Source organism: Mesitornis unicolor, unplaced genomic scaffold (genome assembly GCF_000695765.1).
Source record: "Mesitornis unicolor isolate BGI_N332 unplaced genomic scaffold, ASM69576v1 scaffold25898, whole genome shotgun sequence".
In the NCBI taxonomy this organism is placed as follows: domain Eukaryota; kingdom Metazoa; phylum Chordata; class Aves; order Mesitornithiformes; family Mesitornithidae; genus Mesitornis; species Mesitornis unicolor.
In genome coordinates, this window is record NW_010200169.1 from 16,310 (window position 1) to 42,130 (window position 25,821).

At 40.2% G+C, this 25,821-nt stretch overlaps 1 protein-coding gene across 1 annotated transcript; it reads right to left on the reverse strand.

Annotated features, from left to right (window-relative positions):
- Positions 1 to 532: 532 nt before the first annotated feature.
- ABCB7 (ATP-binding cassette, sub-family B (MDR/TAP), member 7) lies at positions 533 to 21,505 on the reverse strand (the record flags this gene model as incomplete). Its single annotated transcript, XM_010189661.1, has 13 exons — positions 533 to 1,082; positions 3,730 to 3,837; positions 5,368 to 5,471; positions 8,886 to 9,057; positions 9,549 to 9,678; positions 9,844 to 10,007; positions 10,535 to 10,692; positions 12,115 to 12,289; positions 12,530 to 12,617; positions 12,701 to 12,789; positions 13,783 to 14,051; positions 14,483 to 14,615; positions 21,386 to 21,505. Coding segments are annotated over 13 exons (1,929 nt in total), but the record flags the coding sequence as incomplete, so codon positions are not given.
- Positions 21,506 to 25,821: the final 4,316 nt, after the last annotated feature.

The window sequence follows — 25,821 nt, forward strand, 5'->3', positions numbered from 1 at the left end:
ATAATAGAAATTTATGGAAGTCTTTATTGAATTTTAATTGCTCCCTAAGACCATGACCAAAATAGAAAAGTGACTGTGTTCTGCTTTGACTGCTACAGCAGATGCTGAGGATACAGAATCCTGAACTTGGACTTTATCATTTAAGGGAAACTTCCAATTCTTCATATTTACATACAACTTTTTGTATGTTTTCTGTAAAATCACATCATATTTTCTCAATTCCAGATTTTTGCCAGCTCTTAAAAACAGCTTTCTTTTAGAATACCAAGACATTTCCTGATAGTCCAGTATGAAGGATGTCCTTGAAGGGTGAGATGGATAATTCCAGTATTTAGTTCGGTACCAGAAGCCTCTAGTATTTTGTTGTGGCTTTTCTTATTCTTTACAAGGAAGAACATTTTAAACCAGACCACCACTGAAGAATTTAAATTGCATCTTCCTCACTAGCAAATGAGTTTGAATTAGCCCAATTACAATTAAAACAAGAGATATTTATCAACCATTAATGATGAGAAATAACGTAAATCAAGGACAAATGTGTTTACATTTGAACAATCCACCTCAAGTGACTACCAGGAGGATTTTGCCAATGCCTAATAATTGCCATAAATTGCACTCTTAGTTGAGAAGTTTAAAGTTTCTGAAAAAGCTCAGCTCTTGCAGATGCTACTGAATATTAGCAATCTCTAAAGATGTAAAAATAGAATGCCTTTGGTTGAAATTATGTCCCTCTGAGAAACTGTAAAACCCAAAAACTGCAAAACCCAGGAAGTTTTTGAACGCTGACTTGAAAACAAGAGCTGCGCTTCATAGCAATCTTGTGCACGTTTAACCTGTGACAGGAGATTAATCCAGGACCATACTTAGCATGAACAGTTTCCACAACCTTTCACACTATTGAGAACTTCTTCTTCTAGTTTCTTCCTTTCCTCCTCTTTGGATAGCCGATGATTTCGCTCTTCCCAGTTGGGGTTGTTGTGACTACTGAGTACTTTGCTGCTCTGCGTATGCCACATTTCATAATAGAGGTTGTTGGGACTCGCAAGGAGGTCTGCGTGTCTGCCGCGTTCCACAACTTTACCCTAAAAAAAGAAGGGCAATCAGTCAGTAATTGATATTATCCAATCTTTTTAGGAATATAAAAGCTGCCAATGTATGTGCCATAGTTTTACAGCATAGATTACAGCGATTATTAATGTGAAGGCGCTTGGGACAGCAATGAACGGCTGCATGTGTGGTGCACTCAATTGTGCGGTACACTGCAAGCTGAAATGGGAACGTGAATGCCTTTTGTCCACCTGGATACAGCTTGTAGCCCACCAACATGGAAAGTTTTACTACCTAATCTGGAAGAGCTATTTAAAATAAACTAAGACATCTATATGAGGAGCAAGGCGTTAAACTACCAGCGCAAGAGTCACATGAATGCACCAAAACAAACACGTATTTGTCTTTGCCTGGTAACAAACACACGTACACTAAGAAGCTAAGAGAAAACAGCACAGAGGGATTTGTACCAGATAAGCAAGCTGCATTTACAAGCAGATCCTAAAACCAATTAGCAAATGGTGCTTTTACATTGGAGCTCGGTAACTTGTGTCATTGGAACTGCCCTCGTGAAAATGGAGTGAACGGTTCAGTTCATCTGCACTGTATTTTCAAGAGCAAAGCTGATTTATTGACCATCATTGTGGAGATGGGAAGGAAGAGCTGGAGAGGAGAGCTCAAACCCTACAGCGAAACAGTGCAGCACTTCAAAACAACCCAGACTTTTCTTTTTACTTTGAGATACACATTTACATTCCCTGGCTTCACACTGAAATACTGTATTTGCTCTCCAGCTATTCTTTCTTCTGGGGAGAAGACAGCATTATACGGACAACCGCATGGATTTTATATTAGCTCTAAATTCTGATCTACAATTAAATCTACCTCCTTGTGACAGCTGCTGATGAACACGCTGGGAAAAAAATTGGGTCTTGTCACTTCTATCACTAGACACGCTGGTGGAATCTGAACAAACACACTCTCGGCCAACGTAACCGCAGAACTCCTTTAAAAAGTGGTTTGTGTGGGGAGTTCGTTGTAGCAGAGACTAGGATTTTCAGTTATGGTCTTCTTTTAATAACTCTTGAACAATCACCAAATGTCACTTCTCTGTTCAGCTCCACAGCATTAAGATCAGCATCATTAACACAATGTTTGTAATAACTGTTCTGATTTTACCTAGGCAAAGGTGCTGAAGTTGCAGTGCCCTATTTCCACCAGTCCCAGCCTCATCTCCAGTCCCGAGTGTTATTTATCTGGTTGCTCACCCAGCGCCCATCCATCAAACTGGGACAAAAGAGGCTGCTTTCAGCTGAACAGAGGTCAGCGCTGCCCCCTGAAGCCGTCAGGCACCAGGAGCGGTGCCCCACGCTGCCGCCCTCCTTCCCCACAGTTAGTTACACTCGCATCATTTGGGCAAGCGAGCACCCTCGCTGCTTTACACTCCGAGGTTGTGCTTTTCTTTTTAACTTGACAGTTACGCTGTAACACAGAACACACTCTGAGTAAGCTGTGAAAACTTGCATGGAAAACAAAAAGTCGCAGACTGCCTTGTAACATGGTAAAAAACCCACATTTGCAAGATGTTTTAACGTTCAGTCACATAAAGGATACACCTTAGGAAATAATTACTTTTCAGGAAAGGCTGAAAACAAGCAGATCAAAACCAAATAAAACCTCCACAGAGGGTCGAGTGATTTATTCCACTACTTCATTCTGAGATTCACACAAAGCTGAGGTTTGTACAGCAAAGGCAGTAATGAATGTCACCATTTCGGAAGATTTTAATTCCCCATGAAATCATTTAACGTACTGCAGGAATAATTTATTTTCTTTCAGATATGCATATTTTAGTCTCTAAATAAACCTATGATCACAAGCACATGAATAGCAACTAGGAAAAATGAATGCAGAGATAAATTTAACATCTATTATCAGCAGATTAGAGAAATATATTTTCAGCATTATCAGTTAAAAGAGTAACTATGAAGCTGTAATAAGGACATTTGTTTATTTTAAATCTGCAGCCAGATACGGGTAATGGAGAAGAAAATGGACTTAGGACAGACTGAATATGAGGTAATAGCTAACAGTGATATGAGTAAGTCAAATGTTGAAACTTCTTTTTTCCTTAGAAGGGTACAGAAGGGGAATAATCCCACCGTTGTGCAGCTTCAACGGAGAACGGCGCTCAGATTTATAACATAATTGGATTGAACAGTCCTACAACAGTTTTATCTGAAACAGAACATGCTGTCCTCTCTCCTTCCATTAAAAAACCCAATGGATGTATGTGAAAAATAGACACTCGCTGAGTAATGAGAATGAAGCATAAATTGGAAGAACGCATTAGGAAACCTGATCTGACAGAAGCACGTAATAAATCAGGTTAAAAGCACGCAACATAAAGCCAGTCCCAGAGCATCAAGTGAAATTTGTCATAGCCCATATAAAGAACACGTAATTCAATGACCTATGCAAATGAAATAAAAATACAACAGTTTCACATGCAAGTTTCTGCAACTGAGAAACTAAGTTGCAAAGAAGAGAAAATACCCAAAAAAGCAAAGTTCATTTCCAAAGAGAAAACTTTCACAGGTTGGTGGGGGTGCAACATTTCAACATGGACACACAAACACTGACTCGATGTGACAATGTCACGTCAGAGGGTGGTCACCTCACCTGGTCCAGCACGATGATCTCGTCTGCATCCACCACTGTGGACAACCTGTGAGCGATGAAAACCGAGGTGCGGTGCTTCACCATGGCCCTCATGGCACTGAGAATATTCTGCAAGGTGAACACAGAGAAACTCTTACACGCTCCTAGGCAGCACGACAAGAAACAGAATGTCTGGGAACATGCAAATTAAATACATTTTGAGAAACATCGCCAGTACGGCTACAGCTTCACAATAACAGACAGCTACGAGTACCGACAGAAGAATCCCAGAATATCCGTGTCTCTGAAAGTCCTCAAACTGCAAAAATTGCTTGTATTCATAGGAAAATGCAGATATCCCAAAGTACATAGGAAGAGAAGTGTTACTTGATTTCAGAAAAAACTTCCCTGTGCAGCCATGCTACAAAGGCCACATAAACAGCAGCAAAGACATGAAAATAATAAATAACACTTCTTTCCAATCAATGGAAGTTAAAGAAAAATCTCTCTCAAGATCATGTTAATGTGGAACAAAGTTAAAGTAATCCTGAAATTCTCTCTTTTGTGAACCACCGTCCACCTTCCCCACTGCATTCAGATGTGAGAGGCACTAACTGGGAGTTTGTGCCCTCGCTACAGTAAGCGAGCTGTCCACTTCATCTTCCTGGAAAACGCTTGCCTTTCTCACAAAATATCTTGATTACCAGACCTATGAAAGGACTCATTTTCCATTGCTGTCTTTAAAGCACAGTTCTGCTGTGAAACTTTCGGCTTTACTTATGATTCTTGCAATGAATAAAGCAAAACAAAAAAGAGAAAGAATCCAAGCAGCGTTTCTGTGGATTTGTGTGTGCTGTGAACATTTCTCGGTCCAATGATGCAGCTGTTGTATGTTTGAATGCTGCACTACGTGAAAGTAGTTTGTACTCCGCTGTCTTTATATCTGGAAAATGAAAGTAATTTAGTGATTACAGGTCAATAAATTCGCTCAATAATCTGCATAAGTGAACACAAACAGAGCTCCAGCTCTTGGTTTCGATGACATTAGTTTGCGAAATTACTGCTGGTGCTGAGTGCTGTGTTTAAGCAGACGCAGTTGCTGCGGTAGTGTCATGACATCCGTGTCACAACGCTTTGACGTTTTGCAGCCCTTCCTGTGAAATGAATACAAATTAATACCAGGTTACACCCACCCGATCTGCACCTCAGAAACATGCTGCATGACAAACATGAGGTTTTCTGTTTTGCATTTTGTCACAATTATTTGTTAGACATTTATAACGAATGCTAGATGTCATCTAAACACGTTTTAAAGTGGACTGGAAAGTTGACACTTCGTGGCCACATTTGCAACAGTTTTGAGAGGTGAATGTTTGATGGGGAATGGGACCTCAAAAACATAAAATAGAAAATATACCCCAAACCAGAGCGGATATTCCTCACTGTGTCTCAAGGCAGACAGACTCAGTGTCTCTGCTCTGGCCTTTAGGAAAAGGGCTTAGACAGAGGACCTCTTAATAATAATGCCAGGAAAACACACGATAGCAATCTGGTAGAGAGAACAGGTTTCTGTGTGAGAGGAAAAGAACAAGGAGAAAACAGCAGAATCGGACATCATTACACCACTCGAGTTTTATATTTTTTTAAATCCAAACTTACCTCCTCTGTAATTGAATCTAAAGACGACGTGGCTTCATCATAGAGAAAAATAAGTGGCTCCTTTAACATTGCTCTAGCAATTGCAACTCTTTGCTTTTCTCCTCCTGAAGGGGTTAGGGGAGGAGAAGGGAAAAGAAGAAAAAAGATGAAGTTACAGTCATGATATTCTAAATTCAACAACAGACACGACTGTTTTGAGGGTCAAGGTTTGTTTTTAACATACACCACAGTTGCTACTGATAGAAATCTGTACAAGTTACAGAAGATAACACGTCCTGCTCCCTGGTGATTCAAGATACTGATCCTTTCCAAAAGGGACAGAGAACTATTCTGTGTATGCTGCAAGGGAAGAGCCCCGTGCAGGTAGTAACAGTGATGTACAGTAAGCGAGTACAAGCTCATTTACCTGGTGTAAGCTGTGCCCCGTACAGTACCTCTGCATACAAATGTCCTCGAACGCTTTGTCCACGCCTGCTCTATTTGATTTCAAGCATCTCACACAAACATCTTTTTCTTTCAGATCTCTTCCTGAAATTCATCTAACTTCCACTCCATGACGGCCCAGATTTCAAGTGTCCATACCCAACAGCTTTAACCAGCAAACTTAACTACAGAACACCGTCAATGTGGTACCCAAACCCACCTTCATTATGCAGCCTACTGCCTGTTTGTTTCTGATGTAACCAACTTTCGGATTAGTTTCCTTCCTTTACAACTCTTACAGCCAACATCTACTCAAGAATAATTTTGGACAACTTTTACAGACAGGAAAACAGGTGTACTGGAGAACTTAAAACCTGCTAAACATTTGGTATGCAACACAAACATTTCACATTTGTGCACGTGTCCTCCTTTGTTTTATTCAAGACGTCAAAACATTCCATTTAATACCATTATATTCTTGTTCACGTTCTGTTCCTATCAGGAGAGAGCATGCTTTAATAAACCATTTAAAAGGCTGATAATAACGCTGCAGTTCAAATTTTAAACTGTCTTTGGCAGAACTCAGCAGCAATTAGAACTGTACAATTTACTCAGTCTATTTTAATACACTCTCCCTCTCTCTCCTTCAAAGCATGTTCAAAACTCACAGCTTGACAATATCCACGTTTGAAAGACATAACTACAGTAACAAAATCTGAGGTTTTTCCTTATACTTGTAGCATCTTGACTTGTTTCATGTTCCTGCCCATTTGTATCCAGAACAGCAGCACCTTTGCAATTTTGTTCACAAAGTCAGGGTTCGGGGCTGTTCTAGCTCCATCAGAAAACACTGAAATAGATTCTACTTGAAAAAGCCACAATTTCCTTGTTTTTCAGTATTTACTCTTGATGAATCAATCATTGAGACCAGTAAGAACTGCATGAACTGCTTACTTTACCATTTACACAGAAAGTTCTCATTGCAACTTGTCCTTGTGCCTATTTTCATACCACACAAGGGAGGAAAACCACACTCAGGGAGAGAAACCCAGCCCCCGAGTTACCCACGCTACTGTAATGCCATTACAGAGCCTTGTTTGTATTAAGGTTCTTGCCAATTATAAAAAAAATAAAAATCCACCAGTTTGGAAGTATCAAGACAGCACTTTAGCATACAGTTGTCCAATGCCAGTCCTCACAGAAGTAGGAACTCAGTAGGACTGCTCATTTACTGGAAGAAATGAATTAATAAAATATACCAGATTTTTGCATACAGGGAGAATCCAAGTTACTTATTATTTTTTTAAACTAATAATTTGCTGCACTTCAAAGATTTAACTATTCACAGGGCCCCACATTAAGATCACAGCCTTTACTGGCCCCACATGTTACTATCACTGTTCACATATCCAGGACTCACATCAATTGCCACTGTGCCTGTCAATGAGACACCCGCCATGGCAGTGGTCCCAAAAACCTCGGGTTTTTTTTCATCATGAATATAAAAAGCCTGGATTTTAATTAAATTCACAGAGCTTTCACTCCTCCTATTTCTTCCACAAAATATTATTTTAAAATGACAAAACAATTCAGGACTTTGTGTTTCACTTTGACTAGATGTATAAGAAGTCTGCCACTAAACCATGTCCCAAAGTGCCACATCTCCCCGTCTTTTAAATACCTCTAGGGATGGTGACTCCACCACTTCCCTGGGCAGCCCCTTCCAGTGCTTGATAACCCTCCTGGTGAAGACATTTTTCCTAAAATCCCATCTAAATCTCAACTCAAGCTTTGGGCAAGCTGATCTAGTGATAGCAGCTGTGAAACGTACGGGAGGGAGGACATTGCTAGGTTCCAGAGTGAACGCTGCGCTCTCTGGAGTGCTGGAGGCTGTTAACTCTGGAGCCTACTGCTGGGGTGTGGGGTGGACTGGCAGTTCCCTGTATGGGTGCTGGGTGGTGCTGTTGCTGCCATCAGTATGCCCCAGAGTGAACACCGTGTTCCTGCTTTCTGCTGTTGGGACACATTGTGTTAATTCTGAGGACTACTGATGGTTGTAGTTAGCAGCCAGGCCCTACTAATGGTTGCTGTTAACTCTGGTCCCTATCAATGGTCGTAAGTCACGCTCTCTTTGCTGCTGTTAACTCTGGCCCCTACTGATGGTCTCACTCAAAAGCTGAGCTCCGCTTGTCACTGTTAACTCTGGTCCCTATCAATGGCCATAAGTCATGCTCTACTTGTCATGCTCTAGTGAAAGGTGCCCTGCGCACAGCAGGGGCCTGCTCTAGATGACCCTGAGCAGGTCCCTTCCAACCCAACCCATCCTATGCTTCTACAAACACCAACACATTTCAAACCTTTGTCAGTCAAATCCTCTTGCTAGAAATCACTGCTCTGGGGAGACAGGCAGCACAAGAGAAACCCTTCACCATTATCATGGCTCTCTACAGCTCTGCCAGTGTCTATTTTGTATCTTCTACTCGCGTTGCAACAGGCAGCATCTCCCAGACACTGCCCAATTTCCACATGATCTCTCATCTTATACTATAACTCTGCCACAGGAAAATGTTTGCTTTCAAGCATCATCTTCCCTTTGAGCAAGTGTATATAATTTTAATATTACAGACAGCCGTGAAGAAGTAGTAAAGTGAATTTTAGGTAAGTGCAGCCCCAAAAGGCTAATGCCATGACACGACCTGTCTAATCTAGAACAGTTATGCAGTCTTACAGAGCGCATACCCAAATACAGAGGGATTCTGAGAACCTAAACTCATGGTTTTTTGTTTCACTACCAAGGTTGCGCAATGTAAATGCGTAGCTTGTAGATACGCAGACACCATTTTCATGCTGTTTCTTAATCCGTGGGTAAGAAACACGTAAGACATGAAGGCCCTTTCTTCATGAAAGGGGTCCAAAATGATTACGCTGCAACAACACATCCCAATGCCTTACAGCTCTCTGTATTAATATTTATGTTATAACAATTATGTTATAATGTAAATAAGCTAAAAGCAAGTCTGGCTGAAGAATAAACCGCGCAATGAACTTGGACGTAGCAAAAGGGACATAAAAACTTGTAGCGTTTAAGAACCAACCTGAGAGCTTGAGTCCTCGCTCCCCAACCTGCGTGTTGTAACCATTTGGCATTCGAAGGATGGCATCGTGGATTCCTGCCAATTTGGCTACCGCATACACCTCTTCTGCTGTCGCACCGATATTGCCGTACAGCAGGTTGTAATAGATGGTATTATGGAAGAGAACAGCATCCTACGTTTATAGAAAGAATGTTTTAAACAAGAAACCATGAGCAATAGTTTAAAAACTGTCCCCAGTTCATGAAATAAATAAATACAGAATAGCTTATACTTTTCTACAAAGCCTGAGGGTAAAAGTATTTTGGGGAAATTTCTTTTCCCAAAACTGGGATTAATGCATTTTGTGTCCTAAATTAAGATGTCATGCATAGTTTTACCGCTTTGCTAGCTGATTATGGGCAGTAATCAACTAGAAAGCCAAATCACTTAAAGCTGGAGGCAGTTTCTCATGAAGACGCTTGAACACATTTCAGAAATTGGATCTTTATGACGATAGACATAAACATGCAGTATTTCCCGAGGGAAGGGTGGGGGAAGCAGCACGGTGACCTTCAGAGGAACCTGCCAATGCCAGTGCATCAGGACTGGCCCGGAACCACAGTGTCAGAATGCTGAGAATTAGTGTTACGCTGCAATATCTGGGAAGAAGGAACGGTGCTATACCTGAGGTACAACTCCCATTGCCTTTCTCAGACTTTCCAAACTGACATCCCGTATGTTCTGCCCAGCGAGATAAATATTTCCTTTCTGAGGTTCATAGAAACGAAACAACAATCTCACAATTGTGCTCTTCCTGAAATTGAAAAGAATCGAAGCTAACGTTACGCTCCTGGATTGCCATTTACGATATCCAAGCAGAACTGATGTCAACAAAAATACTAAAAAGTTAAACACAAGAACAAACATTTAAGAACAAAATTCTGCGGCATTGACTGGTGTATTTAGTCCTTTTACCCACCCTGACCCACTACCTCCTACAATGGCCACTTTCTTTCCTGCAGGGACTTCGAAAGACACTCCAGCCAGGACTTTCTGTCCCTCAAGGTATTCAAAATGCACATTATCAAAGGTGATGGCAGCAGTCTGTGGTGTGATCTGCAGGGGTGGAGCCAGCTCTTTGTCCTATTAAAAGAAGAGTGCCACTTTATATGCTGTCCAGAAAGTATCTCAAGCAGTTCAACAAGCTGAACAGCCCATTTCCTAGCGCACAAAACAGACACTCCAGCTTGGACATGTATCATTATAATCCGCCACACAAGTGAAATGGGTTTGTTCCTCCTTTTCCACAAAGAAGGGAAAAACTGCTGCTGCAAACACTCCACTCCACAACTTCTTTTGCGGTAATAAATTCTACATCATTAGTTATAAATTCAAGCACAAGGCACGAATACTTAAACAAAAAATCTCCCTGCAGCCACAGCTCCCATGAAGCAACTTTTGCTGACATTAAAAGGGACTGTGAGAAAAAAAGCAGCTGCTATTGCACTAACTGCACTCAAAGAGGAGGCACAACAGCATCCTTACACATCTCTCTACTGAATAGAAATTAAACCTGGAAGGTAACAAACAGGATGAAACTATGGCATTGCCAGAAAACAGCCCTATTAAATAAATACCCAGATACTTTAGGAAAATAAGCTACTACTTACTTTAATTTTGGTATCTACACTGAGAAGTGTAAACAAGGTATTCATATCTATAAGTGCTTGTCTTGTCTCTCTGTATACTGTTCCCAGGAAGTTTAGGGGAAGAGAAAGCTGGAACAGCAATCCATTCACCATTACTAGATCTCCAACAGAAAGGCTGCCTTAAGACAAAACGGATGTGAGAGAATAAGGAGACTTGAAGGGTTGTCTTGTTAGGAAGCACCAAAAGATTTAAAAAAATAATCATCAAATCAAGTCTAATTTCTTTTATCCCATTTCTAAAACCAGATGTTTAAATAGTAAACAAAATGTGTTCCCACAAGATCAGATTCTATACAGGAAGGTGCTTGAAATGAAATAATGAGAGAAAAAAACAAAAGACACAGTAGCACCTGGAAAATCAGCCAAGCAGCATATTGGGAAATTCACGGAAACTATCAGATTGCAAAGATGTAAATTCCACAGGAAGAAACACAAAGGGGCCTGAAGTTAGAAGGGGAAGAACTAGTGCAGGAAAGCAAGAATCAGGAAAGACAACCTTAAGTGCAATTACAGACAAATTCAAATGGTGGAATTTGTCAGGATCAAGAGGGAGGAATTTGATACTACACACAACAGAGCGGCTAAAACAAACAGCAAGAACCTCTGGGCAGCCTCATCTCAAATACGCTGATGAAGGGGAAACTCCGGATGACAAATTAGCTAAAGGTAAGGGCCAGGTCAGGCCAGCTGAACCAGGTCCAGAAAGATGATTTAAAGCTGAATTTCTATCATCCTGCTAAAGGCCATTCTGAATTTCCTTAAGGACAGCCATAAACTGCACCTACTGACTTATCCAGGCCCGGTGTAACTCCTCCCTGTCCTGGCATCTCTTAAAAAGAGCCAAGCAGATGCAAGAAAGACAACACGATGTAAAGGTCTACCCTTCACACACATTTGGATACCAACAGTGTTTAAAGCAGCATTATCTTTACTCTAAAACCACCTTGCTTTAGCTGATACTGCATTTATCTACTGTATGTGAAGCTTGTACTGTGTCTCCCTAAACAAGCAGGCTTTACTTTATATAGTAGACTAGACAAATATAGATGAAAAACCCCAACATATGGATAGAATTGTTTTAATAAATGTGCCCTTATTAATTTAAGGAAAGTGAAAGACACTGGTAATAAAGCTACTGAAGGCAAAGCACATGGGTATGTACACACAGGGAGAAAGATCTGAATCTTGCCAACATGGGAAGGAAGAGGGGTAAAAAGAAAGGATCTTTGCAAAGGGTCCACAGAAGTACTTGTATTTACATAAGTGTCTTTTACAGTGCTTCAACAGAAACTTTCTGAAGGTAGCATTTCTTAGAATCTTGATCTAACTCCTAAATTTTTAATTTTTTCCTAATAAAATCATATGAGTTACCACTATATATATATATATGTGTGAATTAATAATACTCCAAGAAGCAGAAATACCCAAAACTCTCAAAACGAACTATCACATCAACCATAACTTAATTAAAATTAGCACCTCTGTAATGGATGAATTAAGGTAAAGGAGAATAATTTTTAGCTTCGAGTCAGATGAGTTACCTGCAACAATGCCCTGGCTCGCGAGCACCATGATGGCCGTTAAGCCGATGCTGAATATCGCGCTCTGGCCAAAGTTCAGCAGAGCTAAAGTCGAGGTAGTCTTCAGGGAGGCGTTTTCGTACGTCTTCAAGAATTCATCGTATCGTTGGGCTTCGTATTTCTCATTGTTGAAATACTGTGGTGTGCACAGAAATTATGAATGTCACATTCTCAAACATGCTAGACTGTGCATTTGGTTATAAAATTCAGTATAAACATACTACTCGCACAGTTACTGTAGTACTCTTCAAATGAATAATGTTTTAAAATACGCTATAGGGCTAAATACGTAGCCCTAGAAAAGATGAACTCATGACTCACTTTCTTACGCTGACAGAAGCGAGACAAAGAGCTCAGTAGCAAAGATTGGTCTTACCTTCACAGTCTCATAGTTCAGTAGTGAGTCGATGGCAGCGTTACCCGCATCATTATCTGCTTTGTTCATTTGTATTCGAAATTTAGTCCTGTGAAAATGAAGATTTAACACAGTCGAGAGTTCAGGCTGAGGCAACACCGAGGAATGATGGATCTGAGGGCAACACCTTACCTCCACTGCGTGATTCCTATCGTGAACGCTGCGTAGGCTCCCAGCGTCCCCAGGGTTACCAAAGCAAACTCTGCGCCACACTTGTAATACTAGAATATTTAAAATAAAAAAAAAGGAGTTTTCTTTTTCCCATTAGAAAGCATAGATGTTGCTGATGTTGGTGCTGCTAGCACAAATAAGCATTCCTTTACGTGGTTTTTGGATGGATGAATGAATGAATGAAGAAATAAATGGCCTTGCAAAGCAATTTATGAAGCTTTTTCTCTACTTCAGGGTACATCAGGAGAGAAAAGCCGTGAAAAGGAAAATTAAAGCATCGTGGCAGGTTGGCTAACAGCCACCTTGATGTGCAGCTTCCAAAGGCTATGAAATTAAAAGCCCTGTTACTATTCGGTTAAATTCATATTGCTACATTCGAATTCAATGGAGTCCTTCTAAAGAGAAGGGGAATAACCAAAACAAGATGCTTGCTTTTCATTTAGTCTAAGCTACATAATCAAGATTTAGATTTTAACACATAGTTATCAAAAGATCCTGATCTCAAAGACAGGAAGTGGGATTTACAAAAGAAAAGTTTAAAATGGAGCTTACTACACTGAAAACTTGCAAGAAGGAGAAGCCTATTTTCCAAAAGATAATTTTCACTTTAAAGTTGTGGATAAGAACAGACCAGTATTCAGAAAAGAGCCAATAATCACTCCCTCCTCTATCCTCAACACACTCAGACACAACATTCCTGGACATTTATATTCTGCTTCCTCAGTATTTACCCAGATATATTTGACACCTGTGTGCACGGTTTCCTTCAACAATTCTGAAGAAAAACACCAAAACCTATCCACATAAATACCACTGGCTGAATACAGCTGGTAACTGTGAAAATAATTTCCAGTAAGCCGATTTAAAGTAACTAATATTTGAAAATTATCCATTGCTCTCCTTTAGAGCAGTTGCTTTCACAACCAGCTTGTAAATACTATTATTATTACTAATAATAAATACTCAGCAGACTTTGGTAAAAGAAAAGTCAATGTATTATTCCTAAATGAGATGACAGTGACTCATTAATAAACCACACTCACCAGAATCCCACTGACCAGTGCTACTTCAAACATCGTAGGTCCCAGATTAAACACTAAAGCGCTAAGAACAAAACTGATGCCTCTTGTCCCTCTGTCAATGGTTTTTGACAAAGCTCCTGTTTGCCTACTCAGGTGGAAAGCCAAATCCAGGTTGTGAAGGTGCAGAAATACATTCTTCGCTATCCTTCTGATTGAATTTTGAGCTACTTTCCCAAACACTGCATTTCTAGCTTCATTAAATAATGCCGCCCCAGCTCTTGAGATACCATCTAAAAAAAAAAAAAAGATGAAAAAGTTTACGAAATGAAAATAATTATATTTCCAACTTCCCTTCATGCATGAAATTACATCAGACTCATTCTTTGTTTATTTTCAACATTTTTAGTTCAAAGGTAATTAATACTTAATTAGTCCAAAACTTCACGCTATTTTTCATTTATAAGCCACCGCGCACACATTTTAAATCCGTTTCTTTTGCAGCTGGTTGTAAGAAAGGGTAGGACTCATAAACAGGAATCATTTCTGTGAGCGTTATTTCATTTTTTAAGGTCACGGAACATTGGAAACGGACATCAACACAGACAGAAGGGTGAAAGAGCCAACCCCGACGCTCAGCAGAGCCAACGGCAGAAGCTCTGCTCTCCCTTTCCTTTACTGAAGGATGTCAAAGCTCGCTGGTAGACTTGGAAATTCCACTTACAGCCGACGAGGACAGCAGTTGCCACGGTCGCCACTGTATTTGGGGCATCACTGAGGTTGAGCATGTTCCCAGACACCTGGTTGAGGCTGTCGACTGCATATTTAAACATGAAGGGAACCAATATATTCATGGCCTAGAAGCATAAGAACACCAATTAGCCCATACGCGTTAGAACGCATCTGTGTAGCTCGATTAATTTTTCTGAAATCACTCTGTTATATTTAGTTCACAACCACTTAGCGCAGGTGAGATGGCTCTTGATTTCAAGCACAATGTTCTCCATACTGTTCTGTCTTTACTCCTGGGACTGCAGGGTTGGTTTCTCTCTCTCACTGGTTCCTTTTAAATCTCAATTTCTACCCTAAATAAAGTGTACACTGCAAAGGCTGAGCCCCCAGTGCAGCAATGGCAAAGGCAGGAAATTAATCAAGCAGCAGCTCTGGATGACGCATCCTCACAGTGACACTAAATAACCTCACCATTGCAGGCTGGCTGCTCTTTGTGATACTGGCACTATTTAGTACGAAAAGCTGCTACTACAAATAAACTACTCACCCACATATTGCTACCCTTGGGTTAACTGAGAGGTATTAAAGCAAAGCTCTAGTGAGGTCAAAGACAAAGAGTTAACCTCTCCTTGGTCTCTTCTGACTACTAATACCACCTCAATATTTAAATAACGCTTTCCATTTGCAATATCACTACGAATATTAACTTAACAGCTACATGAACCCTAGCATTTGGCACAGCAGCACAAAGACTTTCCACACAGCCTACAAGGCACTACAAACTACTTCACCAACACCAGCTTTCAAACAAAATACCAAAGTTATATCCACAGCCTAAACAGTATTTCACCAGATATCTTTGTAAGGGATACGCAAAAAACCCTAGCACATCCCCTCCAACAGCAGTGTCTCCTCTACAGGCGAAAATCAAGTCAGCTACGTATGTGAATAAACCAATTTATTTGCACAATTGTAGCACGATAAAATACTGAACGCCTTAAAGGAAACAAAGTTTTTAAGTTGTTAATGTTCCGTTGTTACATCACTCATTTGTACCAACAAAAAAAACCTACTGTCAAACTTAATGTAATGAACAGAATCCATTAACTCAAACTGCTTCTAACTGTGAAGACTTGAAAAGAAAGGTTTTTAGCAGTTCAACAAGTATGTTAAGACCTCCAATCTTCTAATCATGGCAGATGCTCAAATACTTTACACTGAGCTGACTTTACTTAGGGTTGGGTTTGGTTTTTTTTCAGTATTTAGGAAAAAAAAGTGGGTAGATGACAAATTATTTTACATGAGAAGAAACAAAAAACCCAAGCAGATTGACAAAGGTATTTCAGCTCTCTCCACCAAATGCTTTGTGCATCCACTTAGATCTCAATTGTACTTAGAGACATCTGTCAGAGCTGAAAACCCAGTTAAAAACTGTAAATTAACTGGATAAAACTAGGCTTCAAGTAAAAAGAGTGGTAAAGTCTTCTGTAACTTCAGTCCAAATTCAAGCTGAAAGACAGGCTTTTAGTAATTATAATAACTAATTATAATAACTAAATTTATCCAGTGCAAGTCAGAGTTGATCAGCAACAGCTTCTCTTTTCATAGATCCCAACTGTGGAAATCTCCATTTAAAAAAGAAAGACCTGAGGTGAGCATTCTCTGCAGAAAGCCACCAAACACCATCAAAGCAGCAGCACCCAATAATGTCTGACAGCTTCAACTGTACACAGCAACCAGTTACTGCCATCACACGTCTAAACCTGAACCAAAAAAGCCCGCAAAGCTGAGGATGTATTAACAGAGATCTTTACAGTACTGAAATTCAAATTCCCCCTTCCCCAGTATAATAATAATAAAAAACCACAAACTACTTTCCCTTCAGTTACTGAAATTCAATTTTTGGGTGGCGTTTTGTTCTAATAAAGACAAATATACCACCAAGTGTGTTCCACTGACGACCAATCTGACAAAGTGCGGGTTTTCCTGGGAGAGACTACGCAGTGGAAAATAAGAGTAATGCAATGCAGACTGTCTTGATTTGCTGCACATTCTCCCCAATCCCTCTGCGGGGATTTGAGTTTTCACTGCACTGTGCTGTACTACAGGTAGTTTAGAAATAGAACTACAGATATATTTTAAAGTCCATTTAAATAAGAAAGATGTATTTTTTAAACTGCAGTTCTCCGCTCGCAATTAATTTAACCAGTAACAGCCTACAGTTTTGCAGAAATGTCTTCTTTTACATCAATATAATTCTACCCAATAGAGTTTTAAATGAAATTTAAAGCCTGGTCTCAGGTTATAGCTGTTCTGACTCCTGGAGGGTAAAGCTTGAATAAGAACAAGGCAGCATGGTATTGCATTTCATTAGCAATCAAGACAGTCTGCTTTCCAGCAATTTAAAAAAAGTGAATCGTACAAAGTTTACAGCGAGAGAGGAGAGGCCACTGTTAGAAACAGGCCTTTCCTATTCAATTTGTTAAGTCAATGAGATCACGTTCACTTTAAAGGAAACAAAATTTCAGCTTTCTACATAAACTCACAGCTCTTCTTTAGGAGTAGATTTGCTGGCACTGTCTTACGCAGTATTTTGTGTGTGTGTATATATATATATGCTTCCCTTCTCTTCCTAATACCTGAAAGCTTGATAGCAATTCCCATTAAAAGAGTCTTTTAATACAAATTTGTACATTTTCTAGTTATAATTTTGAATTAATAGCTTATCCCTGCTTGGATTTATTGGAAAGCAAAGACAGCACCCATGAAGTCATCCCAACTCAATTGCCCACATTTAACAGCACGTTCTCCTGCAATGCATCATGCCTAAATGAGTTTAAACATTTTGTTTAAACGACTGCACTGTTTTAAGCTGACGATGCATCATCATCTCTATTCCCTTGGGGCACTGCACTACTTTTAAGGCAAACAGTCTTATATTTCATTTTGCTTTTCCCGGTATTTCTTGTTTAATAAAGATGATGAATTAGTGACAAGCCCCACAAGACAAAACTGGTCTGCAGTGAACTCTTCTTTTGCCAATAATTCAATGAGAAACGTTGACATGATGATGACCGAATTTCTCTCTGGACCAATATAAACTTACACATTCAACAACAACTCCATTTGTGGAAATATAAACAAAAATCACCATCCCTTATGGATGCAAGGCTGCTAAAGAAACTGAAAATTGTGGTCCGAAAGAGGAAAGCAGCATTTGGCTTCTTCAAACTTCATGATAACCTGAAACGGACCTTTTCCAGTAAGAGAAAAAAAATACAACTTCTCCTGAAACTCTGAGAATTAGCAGTCAGATATTCTGAGAGATTTCTCTGGCTCATGAATAACACATGCTCGGTCTGTGACCAAGAGGCCAAAACCCATTCCGGGCTGACAGAGGTGACAGGCGATTTTGTCATATTCATGTGTTTAACCCAGCTTCTCAGAAGCCCGAGCACTTTGTCTTCTGGTGCCACAGAGGGAAAAGGGAAGAAAGAAAAAAGTAAAGGCACACATACCCCAGCAGAGAAAACAAAGGGAGAACAAGCGTGGAAAAAAGAAAAACGAGATGTGCAGAACCTGAGTGGGCTAATCTGTGTCTGAAAATACAGATAATGCCTTGTGTGCTCCTCTCACCGGTCTTCCTGTTGCCTCTTTCAGATCACACACATCTAGATAGGCTATAAATATTTCAGATAAAAATTTAAAGCGTGTCATAATACAGCAAATCTTCCAAGGAAAAAAAAAGACCTCGCTAGCCCTAGAGCAGACTCCGTCCTGTCAGCTCCCAGTCATAAGAAGCCATACAAACAGCTCACTTTGAAGGCTAACAGTACTACTAGCGGTTATGTGTAGACAAAAAGGAACCGAAAATCACAATAATTTGTTCAATGACAGGCAACTGGGCCTCCACAAAAGGAGTCAAGACAGATTGTGACTGCAGGCTCTTCGGTAGCTGTACACAAACTGTCTTTAGTTTTGAAATTGAATTTTACTGAACCGGAAGATTTAAAGAGACAAATTATTTCTCAAGCAGCAGGACAAGGAGGTACGATCTCCAGCTTCTTTGTGTTTTGTGAGCAAGAAAGCCCAGTTCAACTATGTGTGAACTCCTCATTTTTTTTCCTGTGGCTGAGGATTTCATAACCTACCTCTCCTCTGTGATTTCTCTGGAGTCTTCTTAGAATAAAATTGAAGCCTCTATCTCAGAGTCACCATTTGGATCTCTTCTTCTAACCAGAAACTTAACTTAATAAATATAGAGGTATAAAACTTTACCAAACTTCTGTCAAACTCAGAAGAAATTGGCTAAAAAGCTTACAAAAGTACTTCTTATGGGGAAAACAACCAACAGCAGGCATCATGATCATATAATTCTCTATGCAAAACCCCTAAGAGCAAGCAGCCTTTGGACAAAATCCATAAGGATGTAAATCCTCCAGATGCAGACAAGTTCACAGTGAACAAAGATATGCTGGCATTCTCGTGCTGACACAACATTATAGCAGAGGAACCTTAAAGAACCGCCTGTGTGGGCTATCGAGTTCATTGTAATTAACCTCACAAGCAATCAGAACAAAGGGCTCCCAAATGGGATAATGAGGAAACTGCACAGGATTATACACAGTCCAGGCAAGCTGCAGGTAAACTCATTTGTATTTCATTTTCTCTAGGACAAACTGACCTTTAGTTTGCTCTGGAAAAAAAAAAAGCAGGGCTCAAAGAGATGACAGACTTTGTATAGCTCTGTAGCTAACTATTGCATTTCAGTTATGCCACAATAACTACACGCATATTTGCACGTGTAAAGTATTAAGCAACTTAATAAAATTTACCTCACAGAGTGGACATAGCTCAGGTGATGGGGGGTAACTGGTTAAATTGCAGTTATTCGAAAATGTTTGAGTCCTAGCATGGCTTTGTTATGACAGAAACAGAACAAAACAAAGAGTATGAGCAAAGGGTAGCTACACCCGTGAAGTTTTTCACCCCAGCCAGTTATCTGTATTCTGCAGAGGGCTTGCTGGCTGTTTTCCCCATTAAATCCTTGTTTGCCCAAAAAAGCATCCTCAAAAAACATTTCTGTTTTAACAGGGATCGACTGAAACCTGGGCAAAACTCAACAGGTTTCCTGGTCTGCTTTGGGGAATCTGCTCTAGACATCGGGGCTCCCTGGTACAGCAGGAAAGTAAGAAATTAAAAAGAACACTTAAGACAGATCCAAACATCAGTTACTTCCCCAGAATGCAATTAAGTGTCTGATTTTCAGACAAAGACAACCATATCTCTCAGCAGAAATACAACAGCTCTGTATGATACCAAATACAGAGCTATTTGCAAGAGTCGGACATCCTGGCCATCAATTTTGTTTTCGTTACACCCCAGAAAGCTACACAGAACACTTACAGGTTTCCTAAAAAAGCAAGGTACAATGCTGCCACATGCAGGATTAGATTCTGGATTCACATCCTCCATCATACATAGGAAAGTGGGGGGGGAAGAGCAGAAGAGAAAAAGAAAAAAATACTGCAAACTTATTTCAAAATTGCCTTCAGATTATTATTAACATTACTTGTAAGAGGCTTTAAAAAGAGACTAAGTTAGAAGAATTTTCATACTTGCCTGGTAAATTGGGTATTCTTAAATAGACATCACAAAACCTCAACAAACCAAGCATATAATACTGTAAATATTATTGAGAGGGCAATTGCACAGTACAGAGGGCAAAATGCTCCCAGCATCTGCACTTTGAGCAGAGAGCTTCCCTGGCAGTTTTCACGTGTAAATCAAAAGCATGACTGTGCATTTTGCACAGGCACACAAAGAGCGTGGAAGTTCACTTGTTCACACGTGCCATGTTCTCCATGTCGTCACCTGCGTTATCAGTGATGTCCTGAGCAGCAGCACAACCCAAAGTATCTCCTGGGGACAGTACCAGCAACCGCCCGACAGACTGCTCAGGAGAACGAGCTGCAGACCAAGAGACTGGCCTTTCCTCTTCAGCTCAAACAAATGAGCACATTTCTCTTCTAAGTACTCTTCTTCTAACACTCACATAGCTGAAATTTGTTTCTTCTCTCTTTTTTTCCCAAAGATTTTTTTGCACAAAGTTAAAATTTGCTCTTCTAAACTATTTCTACGAGGTTTGCACAAAATTTGAATTATAGCCGCCATTAATTTGTGGAAAGCTTTTGCATGCCTATTTCTTTCTTAGAACGAATAAACACTAATTTGTTGCTGGCAGGAGTGTAAGAGATCCTTTCACACAACAAAGTAAAGGTAAGAACAACCTTTCATTTCATAATGAAAAGACCACAAGAAAAAACACCAGAAGGAAAGCATGGTTCAATATAAAAATAAGTTAAACAGCTTCTTTCACATAAGAACATTGGAGGAGTCCCTAAAACAATTAAATTCTACTGTGACCTCAGAAGAAAATCAAGAAAAGACTGGAGCTGAAATCCCCTTCTCTATAGCACAGCGAGTTGTGAGTAGACACCACCACATCATTGAAGTTCGGAGTCAAAAATGGGCACAGAGCCTTGAAGAAATCCTGTCTGACGAACAGGGCACCACACGGGAGGGTAAGATCTGGAAGGAATCTTTAATCACATTTCCCATGTTCGACGTAAATCATTAACTGGCAATGGAAAATCCTGGAGTAAATTAATGTGAGCAATGGAAATAAAAATTTGGGTCATCACCATCAACCACACACACATCACACGCACACACACTCCGTTAAAAAAATCCAAGCTGTTATTTCTAACAGTATATGCTCCTCTTACAGGAAACAGACACCGTAAGATTGTAAAAGCCCTTAAATAATGAAAAAGAAAATTATTCATTGTACAAAGTCCAGATGAAGAGCAACTATCACTGGATCTGTTCTTACCTTTGCGCTAGCCAAAAAGCCCAGAGAGATGGCTACTCTGGCTCGCAGGTCTGGTCTGTCTTTGGGCCACACATAAGACATCATCGCTCTGATAATCTTTTTGGCATCGATCTCTTTCAGCTGTTGGAAAGAACAAACAAAGTCATCGCATTATAAAGAGACCCCAGGAAGAAAATAACAGTATAAATAAGAACTGATTTTAAACATTTGCATCACTTCTGTATTTTATTTGCTAGGCAAAGGACACTTCACAATGTTTGAGACTAGGACTGCAAACTCAAACTTCAAGTTGTAAGCTTCTAGGTTTATACACATGGCATGCTGCTGAAACAGGAGAATTCTTCTTAATTCAGATGTCCTTAGGAGAGCAAGCAGAGCTAGCTGTGAATGGGAGAAAGCCACAATTCGCCATAGTTGGAATACTCCATGGAACAGACAGACTGACCCTTCTTTTTTATCTTCTCAACATTTCTGTACAAAACGCAAGGGCTTGGTATTGCTGCTTCAGAAGCTGCTTTAACATGGCACAGAAACAACAGGGAAAATGCAAAAAATAAATAAAATGTAATGAAGTAACAAAAAAATAAGGCAAGAAGGAAGTGTGAAAGATCTACAATAAAGAGAAATAGTTTGGAGAACATTCAGTGAGGCACAACAGAAGACAGTATTGAAAACACCAACACCAGCATTACAGCAACTCAAACGAATCACTGAAACTGAACAGTCACGCAGATACAGAAACTGAACCGAGTATCAATTTCAGCTCAGATTATTTGGTTGCATGACTACAAATCTAAGCATTTTCAACAACCGCTTCCCCAGTTTTTTTGTCACCTTGTAACGTTTGCAGAAAAGTGAGAAATACCCTTATTCTGCCCATGCCTGTCAGGGTACATTTTCAGGAACACAAAGGATGGTGCTTTTGGGATGAGTTGTTTTGTTTTTTTACAAAAAAAAGAAACGGGTTATTTTACAGATGGATTGATGCCTGTATCACTAACACTTGAGATAGATTCCACTAAACTCCCAAGCTAAATGCATTATCTGAAGCCTAAACCCTGCTAGCCAGTCAAGGATAACAGCACATGCAGTACCATAAAGCAGAAGCAAACTCCTTTTTCTGCGCTGGCCACCCTGGGGTTAACTTGAAAGCCAGAAGGGTTATCTAAAGCTGAAGGGAGGGCAGCAAGCAGCAGCTAATCTCTCCATTTCAGGCCGTATTTTGTAGTCAGTGGAGAAGGAGGGGAAACAAAAAGTTAGTCCACACGTTTTAAAGATTATATTACAGAAGTTAGTAGAAAGGGGGAGTTTTACAACGTATTTTAATGTTCCCCTCACTGGATTGTGTACTTTAAATATTCCCTCCGCGACTTTGAGGATAAACAAATTAGAATGGAAATTCCCTGTTAAGGTCCAGCGTGAATGAGCAAGAAAGGAGAGTTGTGTTAAAAGGTAAGAGGCAGCCAGGGAAGCCAGCCCTATAAATGTAAGCTTTTAAAAGCAGCAGAAAATTCATCTCAGTGTTTCTAGTCGTAGCTTCAAAGAAAGGGTAAGAGATACTGCATGTTGTCAACAACTGCAAAAGTACTGGAGCATTACACAGTGTAAGTACATTTCAAATGACTTTAAAAAATGGATATATGGAAGATTTGTAAGTGAAGAGAGGATGCAAAACTGTTTCTGTAGCGTCCTACCCATTCAGGAGATGGAGGCGTCTGCTGCAGCATATACATGAATCTGTCTGCTTGAGCCAAGGATATGCATAAAGAGCAGTTCAAACATTTGAAGAAACTATCTTTGATCACCACTTACAGGTTAAAAGGACGTTACAAAAAATGGTATCACGTTAACACAAAAGATACCAGTGCAACCAGAGCAGTTCTAATTACATGGTGCTATTGGCTAGGCAGACTTTGCACAGAAAAGCTATTAAAAATAACGAAATACACTGGCTGCAACCAAGGAATCCATTTCCATTTCTTCATGGCTCTAAACGGCGACAGAAGCAAATCCATTCAGACAAAAAAAAGTCAGAAGGCAGCCAGTCATTTGCCAAAGGCCTTGCAAAGGAACAAGGAGAAATATCAAAGGAGATGCAAAATGCACACACATTACATCAAAGTTTACCATGAAATAAATGTTACTCTTGTACAGAAACATGACTTGAAAACGGTTTAAATGTGCAAGTGGCAACATTAAGAATGAAAATGAGCAACCTGCTTAATGGATTCAGGCCCTTTTTTAATTCTTGTGGTATATAAAAAGGTTAAGAGATGCATTTATTTTACCTGCTTTTAAGTGGCAGTAATGTTTTATATTTTCTTCCAAGGCCTATTTCTACAGAAATAGAAGGAATGAAAGGAAAAGTATTATTACTCTAATGTAGCAGGGAGCAAAGAAGAAAAGCCTTTTCTTCTTTATGAATGCAGCGTGCTTTTAAACCACACTACCAAGCACTGAAGACATTTGCAAAGGAACGAGTACTGACCATCTTCCTGTTCGTCCCCCCAAAACCCATCCAGATGTTGGACCTTTTGAAACACCTAAAGAGAGGGAAAAAGGAAATAACTGCTCCTCTTCACAACCTGCGAGGTTATTGAGCACTGCAAGGCAGTCACTGTGCTGACCCTGTGACTTTCTGGATAAAACCCACGCCGGGATGATGAGCCATCAAGAGCATAATGGAAGAAAATGGTAGTTGGACTTACATTTAAGCTGTCACTGCTGATGAAGTTAAAAAGACACCTCCTGGCACCCTGTGCGCTCCCTCACAAAGCTGCATCAGGCTCTGTATTGTACTGGCACAAGGTGTGTTGCATCTGCACGAGGTTATTCCACAAACCACTACCAGCCTGCTCCCTCCTCTCTTTGCAGCACACCCTCATACAGCCCCAGCCTTTCTCCTACCACCTGTGGAGTCCATGAAACACCTCCATGAACTGATGCTGTTCATGAAATCATCAGAAAACTCTTCAGTGTTTGTTGCAGGGTTATGTCTCAGTAAAGAAAATCAGATGAACCCACAAATCCATTAGCATGAGAAAAAGTATGGCTGAGAGCAGAACTTACTTTATTTTTCTTATAGCAGGAGGCATGTAGGTTGTTTCAGGCCATGATACACAGGCTACAGTGAAGCAGCAGCAGCAGCTGTCTGGGAAGGGAGGGGTGTTCCCACCATTTGGACACATCATTTTTTGGCTGGATCACTTCACACGAGCTCACTACCTGACCATACAGTGACTTGTGTAGCAAACCACCAAGGCGAGGAAGGAGGTAGGATTCTCTTTTCAGTTGCCTTATCAGCTTAAATAAATTTCAAACCAGGGCCTGAATTTTCCTTCCAAACTCTGGGAAAAAAGTACTTAAGTCTTCTGTCCTCATACTATCCATCCCTCCACAGAAAGCGAGCAATGATCAGCAAACTAAACAGCAACTGAGTGAAATGGGGAGGGAAGTTAATTATCAGGGCTGTGTCGTGACTACCAGTCTTTCCATAAGGAAGTAATATAAAACTGCTTAGCAACAAGTTAGACACCACAGATTTTATTCCTGTCTGTTCTGTGTACAAAAGACTGACACATCAAGAAGAAATCAAAAGTGGTAAAAAACAACACTGTTGCAGTGTCAGTACTGAGCACATCAGCCACCGCTGCAAGTAAAAATCACTTTGTAACGAAACGTACGCATGAGCAGCTTCTCTCCCCGTTATTTGTGAATCGAAGGTAACGTGCCCTCAGACTGTGTTTATCCTTGGTATTCCCTTCTCCATCCCCTGAAGTTGCTATAAGAGGGGCAATTTAAAACATGAATCCCAAAGTCAGCTTCCAGAATTAACAGGCTAGTTTGTTAAAAAAATTTTGGAAGGAAGGAAGGTGTAACATGGCTGACGTATCTCACCTGCAGTTTTCCCAAAAGCATAATGCTAGGGGAAAAAATTCTCATGTGATAAATTGGGTGCCAGTACTTTTACACACTGAATACAAGTGCAAGAACTGCACTGGTAACATCAGCTTCCCCCCTCCCTTCGTTTTTGCTGAGAACCTCTGGGCGTTTGCACCCAAAGTTACTCTGGTTTTTCCTCTCTTCACGCACTTCCCCTCCTCTCCAGGTAGTTCTTGCTGTTTTCTCCTGGCCAACCCTTAACAGCTGGTATTTGTTTAGTTAGGCAACAGCTTTAACTGACAATGTCCATATTAACTACATTACGGCTCCATTTATTGGAATAAAGTCAGGGGATTGGTTCATACAGGAACAGCTGCAAGTAACGGGTGAATGGAGAATGCCACTGGAATATGTACACTGCTTAGCAGACCAGAAACATATCAGCTGGCATAACAATTTCTGGCTAATATATTCCTGGTGAGTTTTAATGTTAAAGAACATCCATTGATCCTTAACATTACCAGCATTTTGGTAAACAGAACCTTTCTTCTTCC